Source organism: Phyllobates terribilis, unplaced genomic scaffold (genome assembly GCF_046119375.1).
Source record: "Phyllobates terribilis strain yellow unplaced genomic scaffold, ASM4611937v1 Scaffold_5__5_contigs__length_657084704, whole genome shotgun sequence".
NCBI lineage: Eukaryota > Metazoa > Chordata > Amphibia > Anura > Dendrobatidae > Phyllobates > Phyllobates terribilis.
In genome coordinates this window covers 359,808,750-359,836,139 of record NW_027362765.1, presented here as the reverse complement: position 1 = coordinate 359,836,139, position 27,390 = coordinate 359,808,750, and the positions used below count along the sequence as shown (strand labels likewise).

General features: G+C 48.0%; 1 protein-coding gene across 1 annotated transcript in view; it reads right to left on the bottom strand.

The window, feature by feature from the left end:
• The window catches only part of LOC141271566 (guanylate cyclase 2G-like), a 106,853-nt gene that overhangs the window by 17,094 nt on the left and 62,369 nt on the right, over positions 1-27,390 (bottom strand). The window contains exons 10-16 of the mRNA XM_073681615.1: positions 7,451-7,537; positions 7,169-7,273; positions 6,182-6,253; positions 5,761-5,929; positions 1,767-1,922; positions 1,458-1,635; positions 1,048-1,188 (exon numbers count right to left, since the gene is read on the bottom strand). Of these exons, the coding sequence (XP_073537716.1) occupies positions 1,048-1,188; positions 1,458-1,635; positions 1,767-1,922; positions 5,761-5,929; positions 6,182-6,253; positions 7,169-7,273; positions 7,451-7,537 (908 nt within the window). The remainder of the gene's footprint in view (positions 1-1,047; positions 1,189-1,457; positions 1,636-1,766; positions 1,923-5,760; positions 5,930-6,181; positions 6,254-7,168; positions 7,274-7,450; positions 7,538-27,390) is intronic.

Here is a 27,390-nt window from a genome sequence, read left to right as displayed (position 1 = left end):
GACTATGGGCTGTGCATTATATCACATGGATGACTATGGGGAGTACATTATACTATATGGAGGACTATGGGCTGTGCATTATACTATATGGAGGACTATGGGGAGTGCATTATACTATATGGAGGACTATGGGGAGTGCATTATACTATATGGAGGACTATGGGGAGTGCATTATACTATATGGAGGACTATGGGGAGTGCATTATACTATATGGAGGACTATGGGGAGTGCATTATACTATATGGAGGACTATGGGGACTGCATTATACTATATGGAGGACTATGGGCTGTACATTATACTATATGGAGGACTATGGGCTGTGCATTATACTATATGGAGGACTATGGGCTGTGCATTATACTACATGGATGAGTATGGGCTGTGCATTATACTACATGGATGAATATGGGCTGTGCATTATATCACATGAATGACTATGGGGAGTGTATTATACTATATGGAGGACTATGGGGAGTGCATTATATTACGCAGACCGCGACCAATCAGCGAGATTGGCGCTAAATTTAAACACCGCTCTGCTGATTGGTCGCGGCCGCCGGCCGACCGCGACCAATCAGCGATTTTGGCGCCAAATTTAAACAACGCTCTGCTGACTGGTCAATTTTATCGCCAAATTTAAACAAGCTCTCCGGTCCTCACTAACACAGTTCGCTGATTGGTCGCGGCCGCCACCCGTGACCAATCACCGATATTGCCGCCAAATTTAAACACCGTTTTGCTGATTAGTCGCGGTTGCCGGCCGCGACCAATCAGCGATTTTCGCACCAAATTTAAACAACGCTCTGCTGATTGCGCCCGGTCGGACACATACATATTCTAGAATACCCGATGCGTTAGAATTGGGCCACCATCTAGTATATATATATTTCTCTGCGGTATCTGTGCATCATGAATCGGGGTATGTGCTAAAGGGGCCACTGAGACTCTTTCGCCCGGGGTCCACGAAAACCTGGAGCGGTCCTGGTCTCAGTACCAGTATCAGAGCCTTGGTCGGCTCGGAGGTTAAGTGTCCTTTAGAGCTCACCTTGGTAACATGGTTGACAGCAGCTTGTCAGTCTTCTTCTTCTCAGCCATCAGCTGCACCGTCCGTTCCTCCACCACCTCCTCTAAGTGATTGGCATATTTCTCCAGCTTGTTGACCATATTGTCCAAGATGCTGACGTGTCTACAGAGAGACAGACACATAAAGGGTTAATACAATAATTCTACTATTTTTTTATTTTGTACTGATCTTACGTTATTTCCGGAGCTGTACTCTTAATTCTGCTTGTTTTCCTGCTTGCACGCAGGCCACACCTCCTGACATCTCACCACTGCCCCCAGCTGGTATGATGTGGTACAAAGCTCCTCATATAATACGAGATGTCAGTGTTTTTAGATTGCAAGCTCCTGTGTCCAGTGTGACTCCCCCCACACCCCAGGATTCAGGCTCACCCTTCAGGGCTGGCTCCTCGCAGACTTCTCTTTATAGAGACGAATGACGGGCGCCGCTCTGGATTTTCGTCCCAGCACATTCTCAGCATGGCGATGATCCGTTCATTACATTTTTCCACAGATATAGACGGTCGCAGTGGGATCGTCGCATTTGGATCTTTGATTTTGTGGATGATTTCTGAAACGAACGCGCTGGTAAATATTTTAGAATTGAATTTAAATAACTGTAATATTTTCCTGCAATTTACAAATGGAATTGTCAAAAAGTGAACAATTCCTTTAAGCCACACCCACATTAAAGATGTTTACCTTCCGGCTCCATGCCCAGGTCCTGGAAAGGTCCATCCTCATGGTCGTATATGAGCTCCCTCATAATGAGAGCAAAACTGTAGACATCTCCTTTCTGGGTTCCCTGGCAGGGAAATCGTTCCAGCCGCAGCAGTTCAGGAGACGTCCAATAAAGTTCTATCCGGGAGACGCATAAAAGTAAGGGACGTACACAGAACAGTAAAAGTGGCCATAAATATGTGAATGCACAAGGACATGTTCACACTGCCTAAAAAGCACCTCAAAAATTGTACTGCATCGCCACACAGTGCACAGAAGTAATGGCGAAAACCCAGAGGAAGAAACTGCAGAACTCCACACAGCAGCACCAGAGGGGAGAGCAGAGCTGCATGGACTCCGCGGAGTGTCCCCAGCAATGCACCCTGGGAGAAGAACACTGCAGCGCTACATGGCAGGGGCCCGGGTACTGCTATATATTCCCACATATTCAAGTTACATTATATCCACATAAACACAAAGACACAAAATCTACAGAAACACAGAACAATGTGAAGATGGAACATCAATGTACACAGTGACTGCACCAGCAGAATAGTGAGTGCAGCTCTGGAGTATAATACAGGATGTAACTCAGGATCAGTAATGTATGTACACAATGACTGCACCAGCAGAATAGTGAGTGCAGCTCTGGAGTATAATACAGGATGTGACTCAGGATCAGTAATGTAATGTATGTACACAGTGACTGCACCAGCAGAATAGTGAGTGCAGCTCTGGAGTATAATACAGGATGTAACTCAGGATCAGTAATGTAATGTATATACACAGTGACTGCACCAGCAGAATAGTGAGTGCAGCTCTGGAGTATAATACAGGATGTAACTCAGGATCAGTAATGTAATGTATGTACACAGTGACTGCACCAGCAGAATAGTGAGTGCAGCTCTGGAGTATAATACAGGATGTAACTCAGGATCAGTAATGTAATGTATGTACACAGTGACTGCACCAGCAGAATAGTGAGAGCAGCTCTGGAGTATAATACAGGATGTAACTCAGGATCAGTAATGTAATGTATGTACACAGTGACTGCACCAGCAGAATAGTGAGTGCAGCTCTGGAGTATAATACAGGATGTAACTCACGATCAGTAATGTAATGTATGCACACAGTGACTGCACCAGCAGAATAGTGAGCGCAGCTCTGGAGTATAATACAGGATGTAACTCAGGATCAGTAATATAATGTATGTACACAGTGACTGCACCAGCAGAATAGTGAGTGCAGCTCTGGAGTATAATACAGGATGTAACTCAGGATCAGTAATGTATGTACACAGTGACGGCACCAGCAGAATAGTGAGTGCAGCTCTGGAGTATAATACAGTAGGTAACTCAGGATCAGTAATGTAATGTATATACAGAGTGACTGCACCAGCAGAATAGTGAGTGCAGCTCTGGAGTATAATACAGGATGTAACTCAGGATCAGTAATGTAATGTATATACACAGTGATTGCACCAGCAGAATAGTGAGTGCAGCTCTGGAGTATAATACAGGATGTAACTCAGGATCAGTAATCTAATGTATGTACACAGTGACTGCACCAGCAGAATAGTGAATGCAGCTCTGGAGTATAATACAGGATGTAACTCAGGATCAGTAATGTAATGTATGTATGACTCGCCCCCTGGGCCGTGGGGCACGCGGATCCGGGCGATAGGGGAACGATGGGGGTAGTAGTAGTGGCGGCCCGGTCCCGCGGCTCAGGGTGGTCAGGCCAATGGTAGTCTGCTACGTGCTTCAGATAATGTCCGACTACGCCACCCGTGGATTGCGGTTATTAGGAACCGCCGCTGCATGCAGACCGCTGGGGCTGATGAGGTGTGCAGCTAGGGTAGTGTGACTCCCCACGGGAAGAGTGCGGCCCCAGGGCAGTGTAGTGGATGGTGGGAGTGATGGTGGTGAAGGTCCCAGTACCGGTAGTGCCGGAGGAGCGAAGGAGCACACGGACAACAAGTTACAGTGCAGGGTCTTTACTCACAGTTCATTTGTTCCGGGTCACTTCTGTCAGCAGTGACCGCCCGAGCTGTGCTGCGTCCACCAGGTGAGGGGCTCGGTCAACTCCCAAGCAGTCAAGAGCATGGCACAGGACCCCCTTCTTTCCTTTCTCTGGCCTGCCTCACCAGTGACCCACTTTTGTCCAGCTGCCGCGGACTTGTGCGGGTAAACGTGGTTCCCGTTCCCCGCTGTCCTATATGGTGCCTTCCTAGCAGGTTTAATGAGGTGTCGCACCAATAAATGATCACGACCTCCGGTCTTTGGCTGAGGGCTGTTTCTCCTCCACCAACTTGGGATCCGGTACACTTAACCTGCCTGACCCTTCACCCTGTATTCTCGTGGGTTCTTAGGGTCCCTTCCACCTTCTTGTTCCTGAGCCTTTCTGTTTCCCTGTCTCTTCTTCTACTTTTCTGTTCCTTTCTGTTCCTTTCTGTTGGAGCTGAGATGAGCCACAATCTCAGCTCCCCTTCACCTCCTCCTCGGCCTCTCACTAGGCCCTCCTGGAGTAGAGCTCCTACAGAGCCTCTACTCCCTGTCTTCTCCTCTGGCTGAACTGACTGAACGAACCTAGATCTAAGATGGTGCCCACCTTATATACCTCCTTCTGACCATGAGCCCAGGTGACCAGCAACCAATGGGCTCCTATCTACGCTCAGAAACCGCCCCCTATCTGCCCCTACAGCACTGGGTGTTCCACCCCCTCCCCACTCCAGCAGGGACATGGTCGGTCGTGCCTGCATTCTGTCTAGTGGGAGCACCGTTGAGCTGTCCCTCGGAAATGGGGTGTGTGTGCTGTATGCAGCTAACTGAACCCTGGTCCATACTCCATCCTTACCTGGGAGTGGAATATCACACCTCTGGCAGAGGTGCAATACCCCTGTAGCGGCCGAGCCCTCGGGGTGCTACATGTACACAGTGACCGCACCAGCAGAATAGTGAGTGCAGCTCTGGAGTATAATACTGGATGTAACTCAGGATCAGTAATGTAATGTATGTACACAGTGACCGCACCAGCAGAATAGTGAGTGCAGCTCTGGGGTATAATACAGGATGTAACTCAGGATCAGTAATGTAATGTATGTACATAGTGACTGCACCAGCAGAATAGTGAGTGCAGCTCTGGAGTATAATACAGGATGTAACTCAGGATCAGTAATGTAATGTATGTACACAGTGACTGCACCAGCAGAATAGTGAGTGCAGCTCTGGAGTATAATACAGGATGTAACTCAGGATCAGTAATGCAATGTATGTACACAGTGACTGCACCAGCAGAATAGTGAGTGCAGCTCTGGAGTATAATACTGGATGTAACTCAGGATCAGTAATGTAATGTATGTACACAGTGACCGCACCAGCAGAATAGTGAGTGCAGCTCTGTGGTATAATACAGGATGTAACTCAGGATCAGTAATGTAATGTATGTACACAGTGACTGCACCAGCAGAATAGTGAGTGCAGCTCTGGAGTATAATACAGGATGTAACTCACGATCAGTAATGTAATGTATGTACACAGTGACTGCACCAGCAGAATAGTGAGTGCAGCTCTGGAGTATAATACAGGATGTAACTCAGGATCTGTACAGGATCAATAATGCATGTACACAGTGACTGCACCAGCAGTATAGTGAGTGCAGCTCTGGAGTATAATACAGGATGTAACTCAGGATCAGTAATGTAATGTATGTACACAGTGACTGCACCAGCAGAATAGTGAGTGCAGCTCTGGAGTATAATACAGGATGTAACTCAGGATCAGTAATGTAATGTATGTACACAGTGACTGCACCAGCAGAATAGTGAGTGCAGCTCTGGAGTATAATACAGGATGTAACTCAGGATCAGTAATGTAATGTATGTACACAGTGACTGAACCAGCAGAATAGTGAGTGCAGCTCTGGAGTATACAAAGCTCTAAAAGCAATTCATGTTGTTTGTCTCTTTCCTTCCTACCTGAGTAGTTGACATTTTTAGTTGTGAGGTCTCTATGGGTTGTGCCGTGCGTGAATTCCCATAAAGCAAAGCCTGAGAGTTTAACTTGCATGCGACTATCTACCAGGCAATTTGTAGGCTTCAAATTTCCATGAGATTCGAGGGGGCTGCTGTGCAGAAATCCCATCCCCTGTAATGAGAAGATACAAGCGGAAATGAATTTGTATTCTGCTACATTGCAGTGTGGGACAGGAGTATATAACATGTTATGGTGGATACAGCGCATCTCCCACAATGCAGCACAGCAGAGATCGGACGGATTTACGCTCTGAAGCAGCAGCTGTAATCTGTGGCTCTTCAGCTGTTATGAAACTACAACTCTCAGCAAATCCCCAATGCAGTTTTTCTACAGTTGGAGAGAAACTGATCCCACAATACTCACATTCACAATGTCATGAGCAAAGGAAAGTTTAAAGACCCAGTCCAGCTCTATGTCAGAATTGTGCAAAACGTCCTGTAATTACCAAGAAAACAGATGATGAGAATCTAATCTATCTATTATCTATCTATTATCTATCTATCCTATGTTTATCTATCTATTATTTTTTCTATCTAACATCTATCATTTACTTTTCTAGTTTTTCCATCTGGCCCAAACCATCATGAACACTTTCTCCAGCTATGACCCGATTGCAGATTTTGGTGTCACCACGCGTTTCCAGCTTCCTGCCCACCTTTTACCAACCAACATAAACTCCACATTCTGCCGCTATCCCTAATGTCCATCTTTGCCCCTATTGCTGCTGTTGGAGACATTACCCTCAAATACGACACTTACAAATAATGATGTCATAGCCATAATTACCCCCTAACAAATGCCCCATTTGCAGCGTCAGATATATAGAACCCCAAAACTAATAGTGCCAAACAGCGCCCCATATAGGAGTGGTGACTCAGATACTAATAGTGTCCCACTCAGTAAAGGCATCATCTGTACCGAACATAATAAAAGTGCCCATAAAACATCACTAGTGCCAACTTCACATTCCACATAAGTTTCCTTAGTGTCCCACGCAGCAATGATGCCAGATTTGTACTCACCAGACAGTAATAATGCCCACCTATGTAGCCATGTAAAACAAGTGGCGCTTACAGTATGTGGGTTTTTGAAAGTAAAATTCCTTTTTTATACGCCCCCCCCCAAAAAAAAAAATAGTGCCTACAGACAGCAATAATAACCCCCTTTGTGCCATCAGCACAGATAATCGCCCATCTATGTGCCCCTAAAAAGGCTTCATGCCCCCTAAAAAACGAATAATCCTCACAATGAGCCCCCAAAATGTAATAATGATGTCTGAGTCACCCAAAACAGAAATGCCGACCCCTCACACTAGAAATGCCCACCTTGGGCCCCTTTGTGCTCTCGTACCTTCAGACTCCCCTTCTTGCAGTATTGGGTCACAACACAAACATTGGGGGGTTCAATGCAGACACCAAAGAAAGTGTTCAGGTTCTCGTGCTTCAGCTCCCGGATCTGCAGCGATGGACACAGTTTTAGGAAATAATAAATTGTTAAAAAGTCTCAGCTGATACATTTGAAGGTTCTTAAAGGGCCACACAGCAGTAAGGGTTCTCATTCTATCCATGTGTCATGATAATGTGTCAGTTACTATTAACAAAGGATATTACAGAAAATACTGGAAAGTCTTACCAAGCGGAATTCCTTCAGGACAGATGAGTTTCTGACTCGCATTGCAGCTGTTTGGTCATTGAGATACTTCAGGGCGATATTATTACCCTAAAATACATGAAAACAGAACTATTAATCCTGATTGTATCACATAGTATCCTCCAGTCACATCCAGAGCAGCCTTCAAAAATCACCCCATCCTCTCCAACAATAGCACCTGTGAACGTAGCTCTGGATGCGATTGGAGGATAAGACACGATGTAACAGCAGAATGGTGACTGCAGCTCTGGAGGTGATTGGAGGATAAGACACGATGGAACAGCAGAATCGTGACTGGAGGATAAGACACAATGTAACAGCAGAATTGTGTTAACCAAAAAACACCTGAGCGTTTAAAAAGGTCCCTTAGTCTGTTTCAGTAGGCTCCACAATCATGGGGAAGACTACTGACTTGACAGATGTCCAGTAGGCAGTCATTGACACACTCCACAAGGAGGGTAAGCTACATAAGGTCACTGCTAAAGAAGCAGCTGTTCACAGAGTGCTGTATCCGAGCATATTAATGGAAAGTTGAGTGGAAGGAAAAAGTGTGGTAGAAAAAAGTGCACAAGCAACCGGGATAACCGCAGCCTTGAAAGGATTGTTAAGAAAAGGTCATTCAAAGATGTGGGGAAGATTCACAAGGAGTGGACTGCTGCTGGAGTCATTGCTTCAAGAGTCACCACACACAGACGTATCCAGGACATGGGCTACAAGTGTCGCATAGCTTGTGTCAAGCCCCTCATGACCAATAGACAACGCCAGAAGCGTCTTACCTGGGCCAAAGAGAAAAAGACCTGGACTGATGCTCAGAGGCCCAAGGTGTTGTTTTCCTCCAGTCCCAGAGTCTGGAGGAAGAGTGGAGAGGCCACAATCCAAGCTGCTGGAGGTCTAGTGTGAAGGCTCCACAATCAGTGATGGTTTGGGGAGCCATGTCATCTGCTGGTGGAGGTCCACTGTGTTTTATCAAGACCAAAGTCAGCGCAGCCGTCTACCAGGACATTTTACAGCACTTCATGCTTCCCTCTGCCCACAAGCTTTATGGAGATGGAAATGTCATTCTCCAGCAGGACTTGGCCCCTGTCCACACGGCCAAAAGTACCAATACCTGGTTTACACACAACAGTATCACTGTGCTTGATTGGCAGCAAACTCACCTGACTAGTGATGAGCGAGCACTAAAATGCTCGGGTGCTCGTTGCTCGGGTCGTGCAAATTGGAATACTCGGGTGTTCGACCCGAGCAACGAGCCCAATGTAAGTCTATGGGAAACTCAAGCATTTTTCAGGCGGCACCCCCCGGCGGTCTGCAGAGGGCCTAAAAATTGCCCGAATCGATGGGAATAGTGCTCAAATGACATGGGAACAGCATAGGGAAGACCCCTGGAAGCATTTCTGACTCCCAGGTCACTGCTGTCAACAACGTGGTCAGAGTATTACGCCACTTTTACGGACTCACAATAAAACATACAAAAACAAAACCAAAATGGATTTTCCTGGGAAATATGTTAAGGAACATCCTTTCCAGGGTAATGACTTGTATATAAGGCAAAATAAATTACCAAAACCAAAAATACTCCTCCACACCTTGGGCTATATTCACACATAGCGTCATCAGACACATGCATACAGTGCTGAAAAGACATGGGAACAGCATGGGGAAGACCTCTGGAAGCATCTCTGACTCCCAGGTCACTGCTTAAAAGTGTGCCAATCATAAGTGATGCTTGGCGCATGCGAAGATGCCTCCCGCCATGCACCTGTCGTTGCAGACTTGCAACAGTCACCGTCCACGTCCTTGTCCCAGTGCAGCGTTCAGTTGTCCCTACCCCATTCCTTGGAATGCAAGCACAAGTATGCAGCCAGCCACCCACCCATCCACAGGCTGCAATACTATACTGCCAACTTTTTGACAGCTGCTTGCACTTGAAATGTAGCCTTTTAGGCTCGTTGAGGCGGAAGCTGTCCACAATCTTATGGCGGCGGCGACTGGGTATCCATACTCGGTCCGTAGTCGCCACTATTTCTCCCGGTATCATCTCCGCCTTCCACCAGCACGGGTCCCACAACATTACCCGTGCCCTCCCCAGTGCACTTACTGGGAAGGACCGCCTAACCACAAACACGTGGACAGGTGAATGTGGCCAGGGACGGTACGGAGCCAGTCCACATCTTTTTTTGCTGAGAGTTGTATTTAGCTCAGTGAAAGGACTGGCATAGAGGGAAACCGTATCTACTCTGAATGTCATTTCTCCCAGGAAGTCCTGTAATGCAGCTTGTTGCAGAAGCAATGGCAGCCCGTCCAACATCAACTCGCACTTTTCGGTGGTGCTTTGACATACACACATCTTTCTTTGCGCATTTAATTTCATGACTACAGAGTTGGACAATGGCCTGATCTGCAATGCAGTTTGAGAAATAACATGCATAAGCATTGCCGATCCACATTAAAAAAGCAGCCATAGTGTCCGGGAACCTTCCCCCACCCTTTTCTTAGCCAGGGCTGCTTCTCAGCAGGGATAGACAGACCCACCAGAAAACCAGAGACTCCTCTGGTGGGCCTTGGCTTCTCCTTCAGGAGAGTTCATAGTGCCGAGGTGAGGCCATGATGATGATAGAGGCCACCATCTGCTTAGTTTTCTGTTACTTGGAATGCAAGTGCAAGTATGCAGCCAGCCACCCACCCACCCACAGGCCGCAACACTAAACTGACAGATTTCTGGGCAGCTGCTTGCACTTGAAATGAGGCCTTTTAGGCTCATGGAGGCGGAAGCTTTTCACAACTTCATGCTGGCGGCGGCCGGGTGTCCATACTCGGTCACCAGCCGCCACTATTTTTTTCGGTATCTTCTCCGCCTTCCACAAGCGCGGGTCCCACAACATTACACATGCCCTCCCCAGTGCACTTACTGGGAAGGACCGCCTAACCACAAACACGTGGACACGTGAATGTGGCCAGGGACGGTACAGAGCCAGTCCACAACTTTTTTTGCTGAGAGTTGTATTTAGCTCGGTGAAAGGACTGGCATAGAGGGAAACCGTATTTACCCTGGGTGTTATTTCTCCCAGGAAGTCCTGTAATGCAGCTTGTTGCAGGAGCAATGGCAGCCCGTCCAACATCAACTCGCACTTGTCGGTGGTGCTTTGACACACACACATCTTTCTTTGCGCATTTAATTTCATGACTACAGAGTTGGGCAATGGCCTGATCTGCAATGCGGTTTGAGAAATAACATGCATAAGCATGGCCGATCCACATTAAAAAAGCAGCCATAGAGTGTCCAGGAACCTTCCCACACACTTTTCTTAGCCAGGACTGCTTCTCGGCAGGGTTGGACGGTCCCACCAGAGAATCCTCTGGCGTGCCCTGGCTTCTACCTCAGGAGACTTCATGATAGCGCTAACTTTGCAGCTGCTATGGGGCTCTTGAGCGGGGAGAAAGATTAGCCCTCAGAATCAAATCCTCTGGTGGGCACAATGTTTTTCAATCTGAAACAGCTTCTCAGTGAGAGTTGTATTTCACCACAGCCATATTCTTTAGCTCTGTGAAAGGACTGGCATAGAGGGAAACCTTATCTACCCCGGTTGTCATTTCTCCGTCACCAGGTTCTGCCCATTGTCACACACGACCATGCCTAGCTGTATGTTCAGCGGTGCGAGCCACAGATCAGGCTGCTGTGTTACAGCTTTCAACAACTCTGCAGCGCTGGGCGGTTTGTCAATTAAGCATTTTATCTTCATCACAGCCTGTTGCTGCTTGGCCAAGGCAGTGCTGCAGTGTTGTCAGCTTGTGACTGATGTGGTCATTTCGGAGATGGAGGAGGAGGTGCATGAGCTGAACAATGTGATTACATTGAGGTTAAATTGGTGACGCTGTTTTTTATACTAAAGAAAGATCCTATTGTTTTGGGGTTTTTTTACATTATTTTTTAAGACAAATGCATTCACCGGGAAATGTCATTTTAACATTTTACAACCTTATCTGGCCATGTGGTGTGTGACACATCATCAGACACATCCTGTTTTATTTATGATGGAGGGACTCTGAAAGTCATAAAGCCTATTTTTATAGAGCCATCAGACGGCCCTTACTATTATTAAAAGGCCAGCAGTCGGCCCTCGCTATTGTTAGAGAGTCAATGCTTTGTTGTTCCCATTATTAACAAGTGGGTCTCCTATACTGTTATTGGGTATCCAGTGACTGTAAGGGCTGCCAAAAATTTGGACGCAACCCAATACCCCTTTGAAGAGACATAGAGGAGGGTCTCAGTAAAAAATTGTTCCCATTATAAAGGAGCGGGTCTCCTATAGTGGTAATGCCCATGCTGTGACTGCAAGGGCTGCCAAAATTTGGGAAAAACCCCATTAAAAATTTAAAGACACATAGAGCAGGGCCACAGTAATGAGTACGACATGTTCCCATTAGAAAGGAGAGGGTCTGCTGTACAGTTATAAGGTATGCAGTGAGTCCAACGGCTGACCAATTTTAGGAAAAAAAAAACTAAAAATGTAAAGACACATAGAGCAGGGCCACAGTAACGACAAATTCCCATTAGAAAGGAGAGGGTCTCCCATAGTGCTGACCTATGCAGTGAATGCAAGGGCTGCCAAAAATTGGGGGGCACTCCAATGCCCCTTGGAAGAGACTTAGAGGGCCTCATAAAAAAATGTTCCCATTAGAAAGGAGCGGGCCTCCTATACTTGTAATGCCCATGCACTAAGTGTATGGACTGACAAACATTTACTCTTGGGAAGTATACATTAACATACTATATAATTTTTTATTTTTTTTACGGGCATCAGAAATGCCCTTTAAAAAAATTATGTGGGTTTTACATCACGGACCACGGTCACCCTGGTGATATGGTGGTGGAGGATGAGGAGAAGGAGGAGGACAAGAGCAAATAGACAAAATCAGTAAGCATATACCCATGTCTGGGTGTGAAAAGGTGCATGGGAATACACCTCCCAAGAAAAGACACTGGATTTGAGTTTATGTTCCGCTGCTCTCATTCGGTGGTGTTGAGAAGTCTGGCCCAATCCAGCCCTTGTTCATTTTTATAAGAGTCAGCCTGTCAGCATTTTCAGTTGACAGGCCGATGTGCTTATCAGTTATAATTCCACCAGCGGCACTAAAAACCCGCTCTGATAAAACGCTGGTGGCAGGGCAGACCAGGACCTCCAAGGCATAGAGAGCCAGTTCATTCCACGTCTCCAGCTTGGATACCCAATAATTATAAGGCACAGAGGAATCACGGAGGACGTTGGTACGATTGGCAAGGTACTCTCTCAGCATCTTCCCAAACTTTGCACTCCTTGTGAGAGTACCCCGCGCCTCAGGGCCTGTCCGATGGGAGGGTCTGAGAAAACTCTCCCAGAACTTTGACAGTGTTCCCCTGCCTCTGCTAGATTGCATTTGTGTCTCTCTCGCCTGTACTCCTTGGTTGTCCAACGAACTGTGACCTCTGCTGCCAGCTCTTTCAGATGGGATTTTTTTTAATAGTTCCGCAACAAGGGCCTTCTGGTACTGCCCCATTTTTGTACACCTGTTCACCATCAGGAATAAGAGATATAAAGTTCTCCTTGTAGCGTGGGTCTAGAAGTGTCACCAACCAGTAATGACTGTCACCCAAAATTTTGAGAACGCGAGGGTCATGGGAAAGGCAGTGTAACATAAACTCAGCCATGCGTGCCAGACTACTAATAGGCAAGACTTCCATGTCCTCACCAAGATGACGACTGACCATGCTCTCCTCCTCCTCCTCTCTGTCCTCTGGCCATCCACGCTGAATAGACGGTATGACAGCTGTGCAGGTAGTACCGTCTATAGTGCATGAAACTAGCTCCTGTCCTTCCTCCTCCTCCTCCTCTTCCTCATTGTCACCCAATCCACGTTGGGATGAGATGAGGCTTGGCTGTGTGTAACCACCCTGTATGGTTCCTTGCTCCATCTCATCGTGCTCCGCCTGCAATGCATCCTCTTTGATTGTGAGCAGAGAGCGTTTCAGAAGACAGAGAAGCGGGGTGGTGATGCTAATTATGGCGTCATCGCCGCTCACCATCTTGGTGGAGTCCTCAGAATTTTGGAGGATGGTACATATGTCTGACATCCATGTCCACTCCTGAGGTCTTATGTGTGGAGTCTGAACTGATTACCGACGGCCTTGTTGATGCTGGTACTCAACAACTGCCCTCTTCTGCTCACAAATCCTTCCCAACATCTGCAGTGTAGAGTTCCAACACATGGGGACATCACATATCAGTCTGTGAGACGAAGCTGCAAACGCTGCTGAAACACGGCAAGGGCGGCGGTAGCTGTAAGAGACTTTCTAAAATGGGCACACAGGCAGCGTACTTTAACAAGCAGATCCGGCAGCTCCGGGTAGGATTTGAGAAACCGCTGAACCACGAGGTTGAGCACATGAGCCAGGCATGGCATGTGTGTGAGCTAGCCTCGCCTCAGAGCCGACACCAGGTTCCGGCAATTGCCACACACGACCATGCCTGGCTGTAGGTTCAGCGATGTGATCCACAGATCTGGCTGCTCTTTCAGAGCCATCCACAACTCTTCAGCATTGTGCGGTTTGTCTCCTAAGCATATTAGCTTCAGCACAGCCTGTTGCCGCTTGGCCGAGGCAGTGCTGCAGTGCTTCCAGCTTGTGACTGATGTGGTCATTTCGGAGATGGAGGCTGAAGAGGAGGAGGAGGTTGAAGAGGCTGAAGTGCAGGAGCTTTAGACTGTGGGGGCAACACTGATTGACCTAGGGCCCGCAATCCTCGGCGTTGGGAGGACGTGTTCCGTCCCAAGGTCCGACTAGGTCCCGGCTTCCACTATATTAACCCAGAGTGCCGTCAGCGAGATGTAGCATCCCTGCCCACAAGCACTTGTCCACGTTTCTGTGGTTAGGTGGACTTTCCCAGTAACTGCGTTGTTGAGGGCACGGCTAATGTTTTGGGACACGTGCTTGTGTAATGCAGAGACGGCACACCAGGACAAATAGTGGCGGCTGGGGACCGAGTACCGAGGGACGGCCGCCGCCATCAGGTTGCGGAATGTTTCCGTCTCCATGAGCCTAAAAGGCAACATTTTGAGCGCAAGCAGTCATGAAATGTGGGAATTTAGTACTGTGGGCTGTGGGGCGTTGGCTGCGTATTTGCGCTTGCGTTCCAAGGACTGTGGTATGGACAACTGAACGCTGTGCTGGGACAAGGACGTGAACATGCTTCCTGATACTGCTACTTGAGAGTGTGCAACGACAGGTGCAGGGCAGGAGGCATCTTCGCATGCACCATGGACAGGGGATTGGCTTGCATGCACAACAGCGGAAGAAGCAATGGTGCCACCCGCAGACACTGTTCCTGGACCCTGGGGTTCGGCCCACAGTCGGGTGCTTTGCTGCCATGTGCCTGATCATGCTGGTGGTGGTCAGGCTGGTCATTTTACCACCCCTGCTGATGCTGGCCTGGCAGGTGGTGCAAATAGCCTTTTTGGGGTTATCGGCAGAGTCTTTAAAAAACAACCAGACTCGGGAAGACCTAACAGTTGTACTGGCAACTTCCTTCGTGTTGGTCTTACGGGGAACGGTTGCCTGCCTTCTGTCTGCGGCCACCACACTGCTTCTTCCTGCCTGTTGAGGTGCTCTGCCTCCCTCCCCCTGTGTGCTGCTGTTCTCGCTCTGCATGTCCTCCTGCCACGTTGGATCAGTTACTATATCATCCACCACCTCGTCTTCCACTTTCACACTCTGGTCCTCCTCCTGACTTTCTGGCTATTGTGTCTCATCATTGTCCACCTCTTGGGACACTTTCCCACCGTCGCCTTCGTGTGACCGTGGCTGCTCAAATATTTGGGCATGGCTACATGCGATCTCTTCTTGCCCTGCTTCAAGTGGAACGGGCGAGAGGCCCGAATCTAAAAATGGGAAAGTAAACAGCTCTTCGGAGTGTCCAAGTGTGGGATCAGTTGTCTCTGGGCACTCGGCGTGGTGGAAGGAAGGAGGTTCAGGGTGAGGAATGTGCGGTCTTGACTCACAGCTACTGAGACTTGACCATGTGGAAGACAGGGTGGTGGTGGTGGAGGCTAAGTGACTGGAAGCATTATCTGCTATCCAACCAATAACCTTTTGACACCGCTCTGTGTTCAATAGTGGAGTTCAGCGGTCCCCTATTAATTGGGACAGGAAGGTCGAGCGAGAAGATGTGGGTGTTCGTTGTGGCACAATTTCAGCTTGCCCACGGCCTCGGCCTCTGCATGCACCATCACCCGTCCCTTGCCCATTTTAAATGGAGGACAATATCTTCCACACTCACAACAAATGACTGAATTTGTAGCGAACTTATATATGATCCGTGTGACGGACAAACCACAGTCTTCAACACCTGACCTGTAGGTGATTATTTTGAACAGCAAACCGGTGTCAAAAACTTTGCTAACACACTGAAAGAAAAATTTAATAGAGGCCAGAAATGGCAGTATTTTCTGAAATGTGATCCGTGTGACGGAGAAAACAGGGTTTTAAATAGCTGGATTTCTAGCGCTCTAATATGGAAAGGACCTGGCTGTATTCTGCAGTGCCAACAAGCAAATGGCACAGAAAAACGGTGTTCTCTGGATTGCTTTTTAAGCAAATAATTTGGATTAAGATTAGTGTTGAGCGAGCACTAAAATGCTCGGGTGCTCGAAGCTCGGCCCGAGCTCGCCGTGATACTCGGGTGCTCGACCCGAGCAACGAGCCCAATGTTAGTCTATGGGAGACCCGAGCATTTTTGCGGCGGCACCCCCGGCAGTCTGTAAAAAGCCTAACAAGTGCCCAAAACGATAGTGACAGTGCTCAAATGACATGGGGACAGCATGGGGATCGCCCCAGGAAGCATTTCTGACCCCCAGGTCACTGTTGTCAACAACGTGGTCAGAGGTATTAAGCCACTTTTACAGGCTCATAATAAAACGTTCAAAAACAAAAGTGAAACTTTTTTCCTGTGAAATATGTTAAGGAATTTCTTTTCCAGGGTAAACACTTGTGTATAAGGTAAAATAAATAACCAAAAACAAAAATACTCCTCCACACCTTGGGCTATGTTCACAAGTAGCATTTTTTATGCGTTTTTGCACTTTTGCATTGCTTTCAACCGTGACAAATGCATTCACCGGGAAATGTCATTTTAACATTTTACAACCTTATCTGGCCATGTGCTGTGTGACACATCATCAGACACATGCATACAGTGCTGAAAAGACATGGGAACAGCATGGGGAAGACCCTGGAAGCATCTCTGACACCAAGGTCACTGCCTAAAAGTGTGCCCATCAGAAGTCATCCTTGCCGCATCAGAAGATGCAGACTTGCAACTATCCCCGTGCAAGTTCTTGTCCCAGGGCAGTGTTCAATTGTACCTCCATTCCTTGCAATGCAAGCGCAAATATGCAGCCAACCACCCACCCACCCCCAGGCTGCAATACCATACTGCTTGCTTGCACTTGAAATTGGGCCTTTTAGGCATGTGGAGGCCGAAGCTGGCCATTACCTCATGGCTGTTTGGGCAGCGAGGTATCCATACTCAGTCCCCAGCCACCCGGCGGCCGGGTATCCACGCTCGGTCCCCAGCCGCCCCGCGGCCGGGTGTCCACACACGGTCCCCAGCCGCCTGGGGGTGGCCGTGTGTCCATAAACGGTCCCCAGCCGCCCCGATTTCTCCGCGGAACATCCCCATTCCCCACACACTTTTCTTAGACTGGCCTGCTTTAGGGCAGCATTGGACGAGCCCACCAGAGAACCAGACTCCTCCGGTGGGCCCTGGCTTCTCCATCAGGGTAGTTGAGAGTGCCAAGGTGAGGAGCATGATGAGGATGATAGAAGTTAGCATCTGCTTTGTTTTGTTGGAATGCATGTATGTAGTAGCGGCTAGGCCTGAGGTGGTCAGCGTTTTGGCACATAGCCTACCTCCTCCGAGGATTGCTGGATGTTTTCCTGCTACTATCCCAGTTCTATGACTCCCGTTAAAACAAAGCTTCAGGTGATAAATGATGGATGAGGTAATGGCAAAGGAGAAAGAGCAGGAGGAACAGGGACCATTCACATCAATATCAGGCCAGTCAACCACACATGTCTTGCAGGATATGTTTCTGTAACAAAAGGAGCGGTTCGGCTACACAGTTATAGGGCATACAGTGAGTGCAATGCCTACCAAAAATTTTGAGGCACTCCAATGCCCCTTGGAAGTGACATGGAGGTCAGAGGGACTTAACTAAACTTTTTTTTCCATTTATAGCAACTGGGTCTCCTGTGCACTGTTGGCCTAAGCAGTGAATGGAAGGCTTTCCAAAAATTATGAGGAACTGCAATGCCCCTTGAAACTGACATGGATTACAGCGTACTAAAAACCTTCTACCCATTATTGGGGAGTGGGTCTCCCTTAGTTTTCGCCTTTGCATTGAAAAGCAAAAGCTGACTAAAATTAGGAGGAAATGCAATGCCCGTTGGAAGAGTCGAGGAGGTTAGAGGTAATTAAAACAACATTTCAATGCCCCTTGGAAGAGCTGTGGAGTTCAAAGTGGCTTAAGAAGACACTTTTAATGCCCCTTTGAAGAGACGTGGAGGTCCCAGTAGCTTAACAAGACGCTTTAAATGCCCCTCGGAAAAGTGGTGGAGGTCCCAGTAGCTTAACAAGACGCTTTTAATGCCCCTCGGAAAAGTGGTGGAGGTCCCAGTAGCTTAACAAGACGCTTTTAATGCCCCTCGGAAAAGTGGTGGAGGTCGCAGTAGCTTAACAAGACGCTTTTAATGCCCCTTACAAGAGCCATACAGTACAGCATCTTAAAAACATTATTCCCATTATTGGAGAGTGTGTCTCCCATAGTATTTGCTTATGCCTTCCAAACAAAAGCTTCCAAAAATTAGGACGGAGCAACTTGCAATGCCCCTTACAAGAGCCATGCAGTACAGCATATTACAAACATAAGTCCCATTATTGGGGAGTGGGTCTCCCATAGTATTTTCTTATGCCTTCCAAGCAAAAGCTTCCAAAAATTAGGACAGAGCAACTTGCAATGCCCCTTACAAGAGCCATGCAGTACAGCATATTACAAACATAAGTCCCATTATTGGTGAGTTGGTCTCCCATATTATTTGCTTATGCCTTCCAAGCAAAAGTGTGGCACCCCAGGGGTCTGGTTTTCCACAGTAATGTAATGTTATGTCTGAGAGCAGGTGGGAGGTCCTTTGGTCAGGGATCCTGTGCATGCCACACCTCCTGCCCAGTCTTGGGAGGGGAAGAACTTCCCCTGTATAAACCCTAGGCTGAGGCAGGGTTAGTCAGTCAAGGAGAGTAGAGACAAGAAACAGCAGAAGCAATACTACTACGAGTCAGGGGCTGGCAGCTGCAGAGCTCGCCCTGACTGAGAAGCTTTCTTACCGGACCCGGCGTCCGAGGCTGTGGGGACTAACTCTTACCCAGCAGCAGAAGCCGACCGGCAGGGGATTTCAGGTCCTCAGGCCCAGAAACCCGAAGGCACGGTCACACGCGTGGGACCAGCACCGCCATCGTGGAGCGGAAGCCATTAGAAGGCCCCGAGTCACCGGCCATACGGGTGAGCACCACACGGTACACTCAGGGACGTGGGCTACTTATATCCGCTTCTAGCAAGGTAGCCAGAAGAGTACAGTCAGTTGGGAGGCCTACAAGTCCGCCTGGCCAGGGGAGATCCCATCTGCTCAAGGACTGACCAGGCCCCGTTCACTAGCAAGTACTCCGGGAGGGTCTATCGTTGTTACCAGTAAAGACCCTGAATTACACCGCACCGTCTCTGAGTGGTTCCTGCTACCCCCATCATCCACATCTGCTGCCCTGAGGCCATACCCCTCCCGTTGGGGGTTATACCATCTACGCTGCACCATCCATCCACCGGCCTCAGCGGACTGTCCTGCAGCGGCAGCTCCATAGCTGCATTCAACGGGTGGCGTAGTCGTCCTGCATCTACCGCTGTTACCTCGCCGCTCAGTTTGACTCCCTGGGCACGGACCGGGTCACCGCCACGAGACTACAACCCTCAAGAGATCCGGCTCCGGGTAAGCTCCCGCGTGCGCAACGCAGCGCGACACAGGCCCAGGGGCGCGTCAAAAGCATCCAAAAATTATGAGGAAATGCAATGCCCGTTCGAAGACTCGTGGAGGTCCCAGTAGCTTAACAAGACGGTTTTAATGCCCCTTATAAGAGACGTGGAGGTCAGAGTGGTATAACAAGACACTTTTAATGCCCCTTACAAGAGACGTGGAGGTCAGAGTGGTATAACAAGACGGTTTTAATGCCCCTCAGAAGAGACGTGGAGGTCAGAGTGGTATAACAAGACGGTTTTAATGCCCCTTACAAGAGCAATACAGTACAGCATCTTAAAAATAGTATTCCCATTATTGGGGAGTGGGTCTCCCACAGTCTTTGCTTATGCCTTCCAAGCAAAAGCTGAAAAAAATAAGGACGGAGGAACTTTCAATAATGGCAACACGGACCACGGTCACCCTGGTGGTATAGTGGTGGTAGAGGCTGAGGATAAGGAGAAGAACATAAAACAGTCGAAATGAGGAAGCGCATTCCCATGTGTGGGTGTGAAGCGGTGCATGTGAATACACCTCCCGAAATAACACAGTGGATTTGACTTTATGTTACTCTGCTGTCATTTGGTGGTGATGAGAAGTCTGGCCCAATCCAGCCCTTGTTCATTTTGATAAGGGTCAGCTAGTCAGCATTGTCAGTTGACAGGCGAGTGCGCTTATCAGTTATAATTCCCCCAGCGGCACTAAAAACACGCTCCGATAACACACTAGCGGCAGGGCAGGCCAGGACCTCCAAGGCGTACAGAGCGAATTCATTCCAAGTGTCCAGCTTGGATACCCAATAATTAAAAGGCACAGAGGAATCATGGAGGACGCTGGTACGGTCGGCAAGGTACTCCTTCACCATCTTTTGAAACTTTCCACTCCTTGTGAGAGTACCCCGTGCCTCAGGGTCTGAGAAAACTGTCCAAGAACGTTGACAGTGTTCCCCTGCCTCTGCTGGATTGGAGTTGCGTCTCTCTCGCTTGTACGCTTTGGTTGGCCAACGAACTGTGACCTCTGCCGCTAGCGTGTTCAGATGGGAATTCTTTTAACAGTTCTGCAGCATGGGCCTTCTGGTACTGGCCCATTTTTGTAGACCTCTCCACCTCAGGAATAAGAGAGTGAAAGTTCTCCTTGTAGCGGGGGTCTAGAAGTGTTACCAACCAGTAATGACTGTCACCCAACATTTTGAGAACGCGAGGGTCACGGTTAAGGCAGCGTAACATAAAGTCAGCCATGCATGCCAGACTGGTAACGGGCAAGATTTCCGTGTCCTCACCAAGATGACGACTGACCATGCTGTCCTCATCCTCCTCCCCCTGTCCTCAGGCCACCCACGCTGAACTGACGGTATGACACTTGTACAGGTACTACCCTCTACAGCGCATGATACCAGCTCCTGTTCTTCCTCCTCCTCCTCCTCTCCCTCATTGTCCCCCAATGCACTTTGGGATGAGATGAGGCTGGGCTGTGTGTAATCTCCCGCTACGGCTTCTTGATCCATCTCATCATACTCTGGCTGCAATGCCTCCTCTTTAATACTCTGCAGAGAGCGTTGCAAAAGACAGACAAGTGGGATGCTGACACTAATGATGGCGTCATCGCCACTCACCATCTTGGTGGCCTCCTCAAAGTTTGTCAGGCTGGTACATATGTCAGACATCCAGGTCCACTCCTGAGGTCTTAAGTGTGGAGTCTGACCTGAATATCGACAGCCTTGTTGCAGCTGGTACTCCACAACTGCTCTCTTCTGCTCACAAATGTTATGATCTGCTACAGAAACTAAGGAAAGGCAGGAGATCTGTCCCTACAATAGAACTAAACTAGATCCCTACGATGTAACGGGGAACCTGATCCTGCGATCAGACCCGCTAAAATCCTCGGCTAGTCTGAACGCAGACCTATAGATGTGGGGGAGGGATCCCTACAAGATCTAGGGACTGGGATAAGTTGGACACCTCCTAGCAGAAATAGTAGCAGTCAAAGACAAACACACAGCAAAAAGCATAGAGGTCAGAAGACCTAGCAAAACTAACAGAGAACGGCAACAGAGCACAAAGCTAGCTCAACAGTAGTAAATACAAATGAAGTCCAGCAAAGCCAGGAGGGCGGAGCCGGATTAAATAGGCAAAATGGTCATGTGACCAGCAAACTAAAAAAAAAAACCTAACAGGAGAGTTGTAACAGTACCCCCTCTTCTAAGAGGATCCTCCGGATCCCCTAGGCCCAGGCTTACCAGGAAACCTCCTGTGAAACGCTCGGACAAGTCTGGGGGGCAGAAACATCATCTGCCCTCACCCATGAGTTATCCTCAGGTCCGAAACCCTTCCAAGCGACGAGATACTGCAAACTCCCTCTATACCGTCTAGAATTTAGGATGCGGGAAATTTCATATTCCCGTCCTCCACCACCGGAGGAACAGTGGCAGAGGCGTCACCATCCGACACATCAGCTTTTTTCAACAGAGAAACATGAAACACCGGATTAATCCTCCAGGACGTAGGAACCTCCAGCCTAACAGCAGATTGGTTAACTATCTGAAGTACCTTAAAGGGCACTACGAACTTGGGACCCAATTTTTTAGAAGGAATCCTCAATCGCAGATTCTTAGAGGACAACCAAACCATGTCACCAACAGCAAACAAAACCTCTTGCCGTTTCCTATCAAAGTACCTCTTAGATTTTTTGTTAGCCTCCTGAAGATTACCACGCACATCCGTCCAAACTCTCTCCAAATCACCGGAAAAACTCTCCTCCTCAGGCACAGCCAAAACCAATTTGGAAAATGACCCAAAAGACGGATGTCTCCCAGAACAACAAAAAAAAGGCGAACACCCAGCAGAAGAGGATGTATGGTTGTTAAGAGCAAATTCAGCAAGTGGCAGAAACTCAGACCACCCCTCTTGATTGTCTGCCACAAAACAATGCAAGAACTGCTCAACATCCTGGTTCTTCCTTTCTGTCTGGCCATTAGACTCAGGATGATATCCGGATGAAAACGACAAATGAACTCCCAACCTGTCACAAAAGGCACGCCAAAAATGAGCCACGAACTGAGGTCCCCTATCAGAAACAATGTCAGTAGGAACACCATGTAGTCTGACAATCTCCTTGACAAAGGCCTTAGCGAGTGTCTTAGCGCAAGGCAGTTTGATGAAGGGAACCAAGTGACACATCTTGCTAAAACGGTCCACGACCACCCAGATGACCGTGAAACCTTCAGAGGGAGGAAGGTCAGTAATAAAGTCCATAGCCAGATGTGTCCAAGGTGCACTAGGAACCTCCAGAGGGCAAAGCAACCCCGCAGCAGGAGCATGCGAAGACTTGGATCTAGCACACACAGTACATTGGCGCACCCACTTAATGACTTCCTTCTGCCATCCAGGCCACCAAAAACTGCGACCCACAAGTCTCTTGGTCTCAGAAATTCCTGGATGACCTGCCAACCGAGACTCATGACACTCAACAAACAAATCTCTCCTAAAGGTCCTAGGCACAAACAACCTCCCATGGGGAGTGTTAGATGGGGCATTCTCCTGTGCTTTAAGAATCTCATCCTCCAAAACGGAGTCCAAAGCAGCAATCACCACACCTTCTTGTAAAATGGTCTCCTCCTCCTCCTCAACACCGACCATGGGAGAAAAGCTGCGAGACAAAGCATCCGCTTTAACATTCTTGGTACCCGGGATGTAAGTAACGGAAAAATTAAACCGCGAGAAAAAAAGTGCCCACCTAGCCTGACGGGCATTCAAGCGCTTGGCAGCATCAAGATAGATCAGATTTTTATGATCAGTGAAAACCTGAATTGGAAAATCAGCACCTTCCAAGAGGTGACGCCAGTGTTCAAATGCGAGTTTAATCGCCAGCAATTCCCGATTACCAATATCGTAATTCAGTTCAGTCTCGGAAAATTTTTTTGAAAAAAAGGCACAGGGATGTACTCCATCCTTGTTTTCCTGAGACAACACCGCACCAACCCCCACCGAAGAAGCATCAACCTCAACCAAAAACGGCTTAGTCACATCAGGCTGCATAAGGATGGGAGCAGAGGTGAACCTCTCCTTGAGATACACAAAAGCTTCAATGGCCTCAGAAGTCCACTGAACCGCATTAGCACCTTTCCTAGTGAGATCGGTCAGCGGTTTGACAATAATAGAAATTTTTTTTATGAATTTTCTGTAATAATTGGCGAAACTCAAAAACCTCTGTATCGATTTCAAACCAATAGGCCTAGGCCATTCCTGCACAGCCTGAACTTTAACCGGGTCCATCTCAAAACCTTCACTGGAGATAATGTAGCCCAAAAAACTAATTCTCTGTACAGCGAACTCACATTTCTCCAGCTTAGAAAAAAGCGAAATGTCCATTAATAACTGTAATACCTCACGTACGCTCCGCCAATGAGACTCCAGATCCGGCGAATAAATCAAAATGTCATCCAAATACACAACCACATTTTTGCCGATTAAAGGTGCAAGGATGTCATTAATAAGATTCTGAAAAAATGCTGGAGCATTGGTGAGACCAAAAGGCATAACTAGATTCTCAAAATGACCCACAGGAGTGTTAAAAGCAGTCTTCCATTCATCACCCTCCTTCATGCGCAACAAATTATATGCCCCCCGGAGATCAATTTTAGAGAACCACTTGGCCCCCACTAACTGGTTAAACAAATCAGGAATCAATGGCAGTGGGTAAGGATTGCGTACAGTAATTTTATTAATCTCACGAAAGTCCAGACAAGGACGTAAACCACCATCTTTTTTTTTTACAAAAAAAAATCCAACCGCCACAGGAGACTTGGAAGGCCTAATGTGACCGGCGGCCAAGCTTGTCTGTATGTATTCCTCCAAAGCCTTCCTCTCAGGAATAGTAAGATTAAATAAACGACTCTTAGGAAGAGTTGCTCCAGGGACAAATTCAATGGTACAATCATAGTCTCTATGGGGGGGCAAAACCTGCGACTCCTCCTCAGAAAAAACTCTCCAAAAATCCTGAATAGGTACAGGTAATTCCCCTCTATCCACAGCAGCAATGCGCCCGTTACAACACTTGTCATAACACTTAGGGCTCCAGGACTTAATTTCATTGGTAGACCAATCCAGTACAGGATTGTGCAATTTTAACCAGGGTAACCCCAATATTACTGGAGAAGGCAAATTATCCAATACCACCAAATCCAAATTCTCTTGATGAATACCATTAATAGTGAGGGGAAATTCACAGACCTTGTGAGTAACACTCTTCAAGGGAGAGCCATCGACAGAAACCACAGCAATAGGGGATGACAAAGTTTTAGGTTCTAATCTAAGTTTTTCCAAGAATCCCCCATCAATCACATTCAGAGTAGATCCACAATCCACAAATACCCGAAATTCAATTAATTCATCCTGAGCAGCAGTAGTGGCAGATAGGAATACTCCCTTAGAATTTAAACAGGCAATACGGGCATGACTGACCATTTTTTTTTCTTTCTTCTTACGAAGCACACAGCTTTTAATAAAATGACCAGAATTTCCGCAATAGAAACACAAGCCTTCAGAAAGTCGGCGGTCTTTTTCCTGAGAGCGGGGTGCCATCGCCCCAATTTCCATCGGCTCATTATTGTCAGCACTGAACCTCTCAGGACTCGAAGCTGACATAGCAGAGGATTTGCTCTCATTAACCCTTGCACGCAGTCTCCTGTCCACCCGTATAGCTAATTGCATTGCCTCCTGCAAGTTTCCAGGTGTGGGATAAGCAATCAGTAAATCCTTTACCCTTTCACCTAGCCCTGCAAGAAACAAGCTTTTCAAAGCTGAATCGTTCCACCCCACCTGGGCAGACCACCGACGGAAGTGAGAACAATATTTTTCCACGTTACCTGATCCCTGCCTCAAACGTCTTAATTCAGACTCAGCAGATGAGACACGATCAGGATCATCGTACAACAAACCCAAAGCAGAAAAAAAACTATCCACTGATCTAAAGCACGGATCACTAGGTTGGAGAGAGAAGGCCCATCCCTGAGGATCTTTGCGCAAAAGTGACATTATGAACCCTATGCGCTGTGATTCATCACCAGAGGATCCGGGTCTCAAACGAAAATATAATAGACAAGCATTTTTAAAAGAAAAAAAATCTTGTTGTTCGCCAAAAAATAGATCAGGCAGACGTACCTTTGGTTCCACAAAATGCGCTCCAGGGCAGCTACTCACGTGTTGTTGGAGCTTGGTCACCTCCAGAGAGAGTCCCTGCAAGCGTTGAGCCAAATCTTGCACCGAGATCAAGATGGAAAACTAGAGGTCTTTCCCCAGAGAAAATCCTTTCCCTTTATTTTTTTTATGGCTGGACTTACTGTTATGATCTGCTACAGAAACTAAGAAAAGGCAGGAGATCTGTCCCTACAATAGAACTAAACTAGATCCCTACGATGTAACGGGGAACCTGATCCTGCGATCAGACCTGCTAAAGTCCTCGGCTAGTCTGAACGCAGACCTATAGATGTGGGGGAGGGATCCCTACAAGATCTAGGGACTGGGATAAGTTGGACACCTCCTAGCAGAAATAGTAGCAGTCAAAGACAAACACACAGCAAAAAGCATAGAGGTCAGAAGACCTAGCAAAACTAACAGAGAACGGCAACAGAGCAACAAGCTAGCTCAACAGTAGTAAATACAAATGAAGTCCAGCAAAGCCAGGAGGGCGGAGCCGGATTAAATAGGCAAAATGGTCATGTGACCAGCAAACTAAAAAAAAACTAACAGGAGAGTTGTAACAACAAATCCTTTGCAACATGTGGAGGGTAGAGTTCCAACGTGTGGGGACATCACACACCAGTCGGTGTGCCGGAAGCTGCAAACACTGCTGCAACACAGCAAGGGCGGCGGAAGCTGTAGCTGACTTGCGAAAATGAGCTGACAGGCGGCGTACTTTCACAAGCAGATCTGGCAACTCGGGGTACGATTTAAGAAACCGCTGAACCACGAGGTTAAGCACATGAGCCAGGCATGGTACGTGTGTGATCTCGCCTCGCCTCAGAGCCGCCACCAGGTTATGGCCATTGTCACACACGACCATGCCGGGATGTAGGTTCAGCGGTCTCAGCCACAGATCTGCCTGCTCTTTCACAGCAGTCCACAACTCACAAGCAGTGTGAGGTTTCTCACCTAAGCTTATGAGTTTCAGCACAGCCTGTTGCCGCTTGGCGGAGGCAGTACTGCAGTGCTTCCAGCTTGTAACTGATGTGGTGTTATCTGAGATGGAGGCTGAACATGAGGAGGAGAAGGAGGAGGATGCGCAGGAGCTGTACACTGTGGGGGCAACTCCGACTGACATAGGGCCCGCAATCCTCGGTGTGGGGAGAATGTATTCCGTCCCAAGGTCCGACTGGGTCCCGGCTTCCACTATGTTTACCCAGTGTGCCGTCAGGGAGATGTACCGTCCCGGGCCACAAGCACTTGTCCACCTGTCCGTTGTCAGGTGGACTCTCCCAGTAACTGCGTTGTTGAGGGCATGGCAGATGTTTTGGGACACGTGCTTGTGTAGTGCGGGGATGGCACACCGGGCAAAATAGTGTCGGCTGGGGACCGAGTACCAAGGGACGGCCACCGCCATAAGGTTGCGGAAGGATTCCATCTCCACCAGCCTAAAAGGCAGCATTTCCAACGCAAGCAGTCGTGAAATGTGCGAATTTAGGACTGTGGCCTGTGGGGCGTTAGCTGCGAATTTCCGCTTTCGTTCAAAGGTCTGGGATATGGACAATTGAACGCTGCAGTGGGATGTGGACATGGACGTTGATGTTGTTTCTTGAGAAACTGCCATAACAAGTGAAGACTGAGAGGAGGGGGCATCT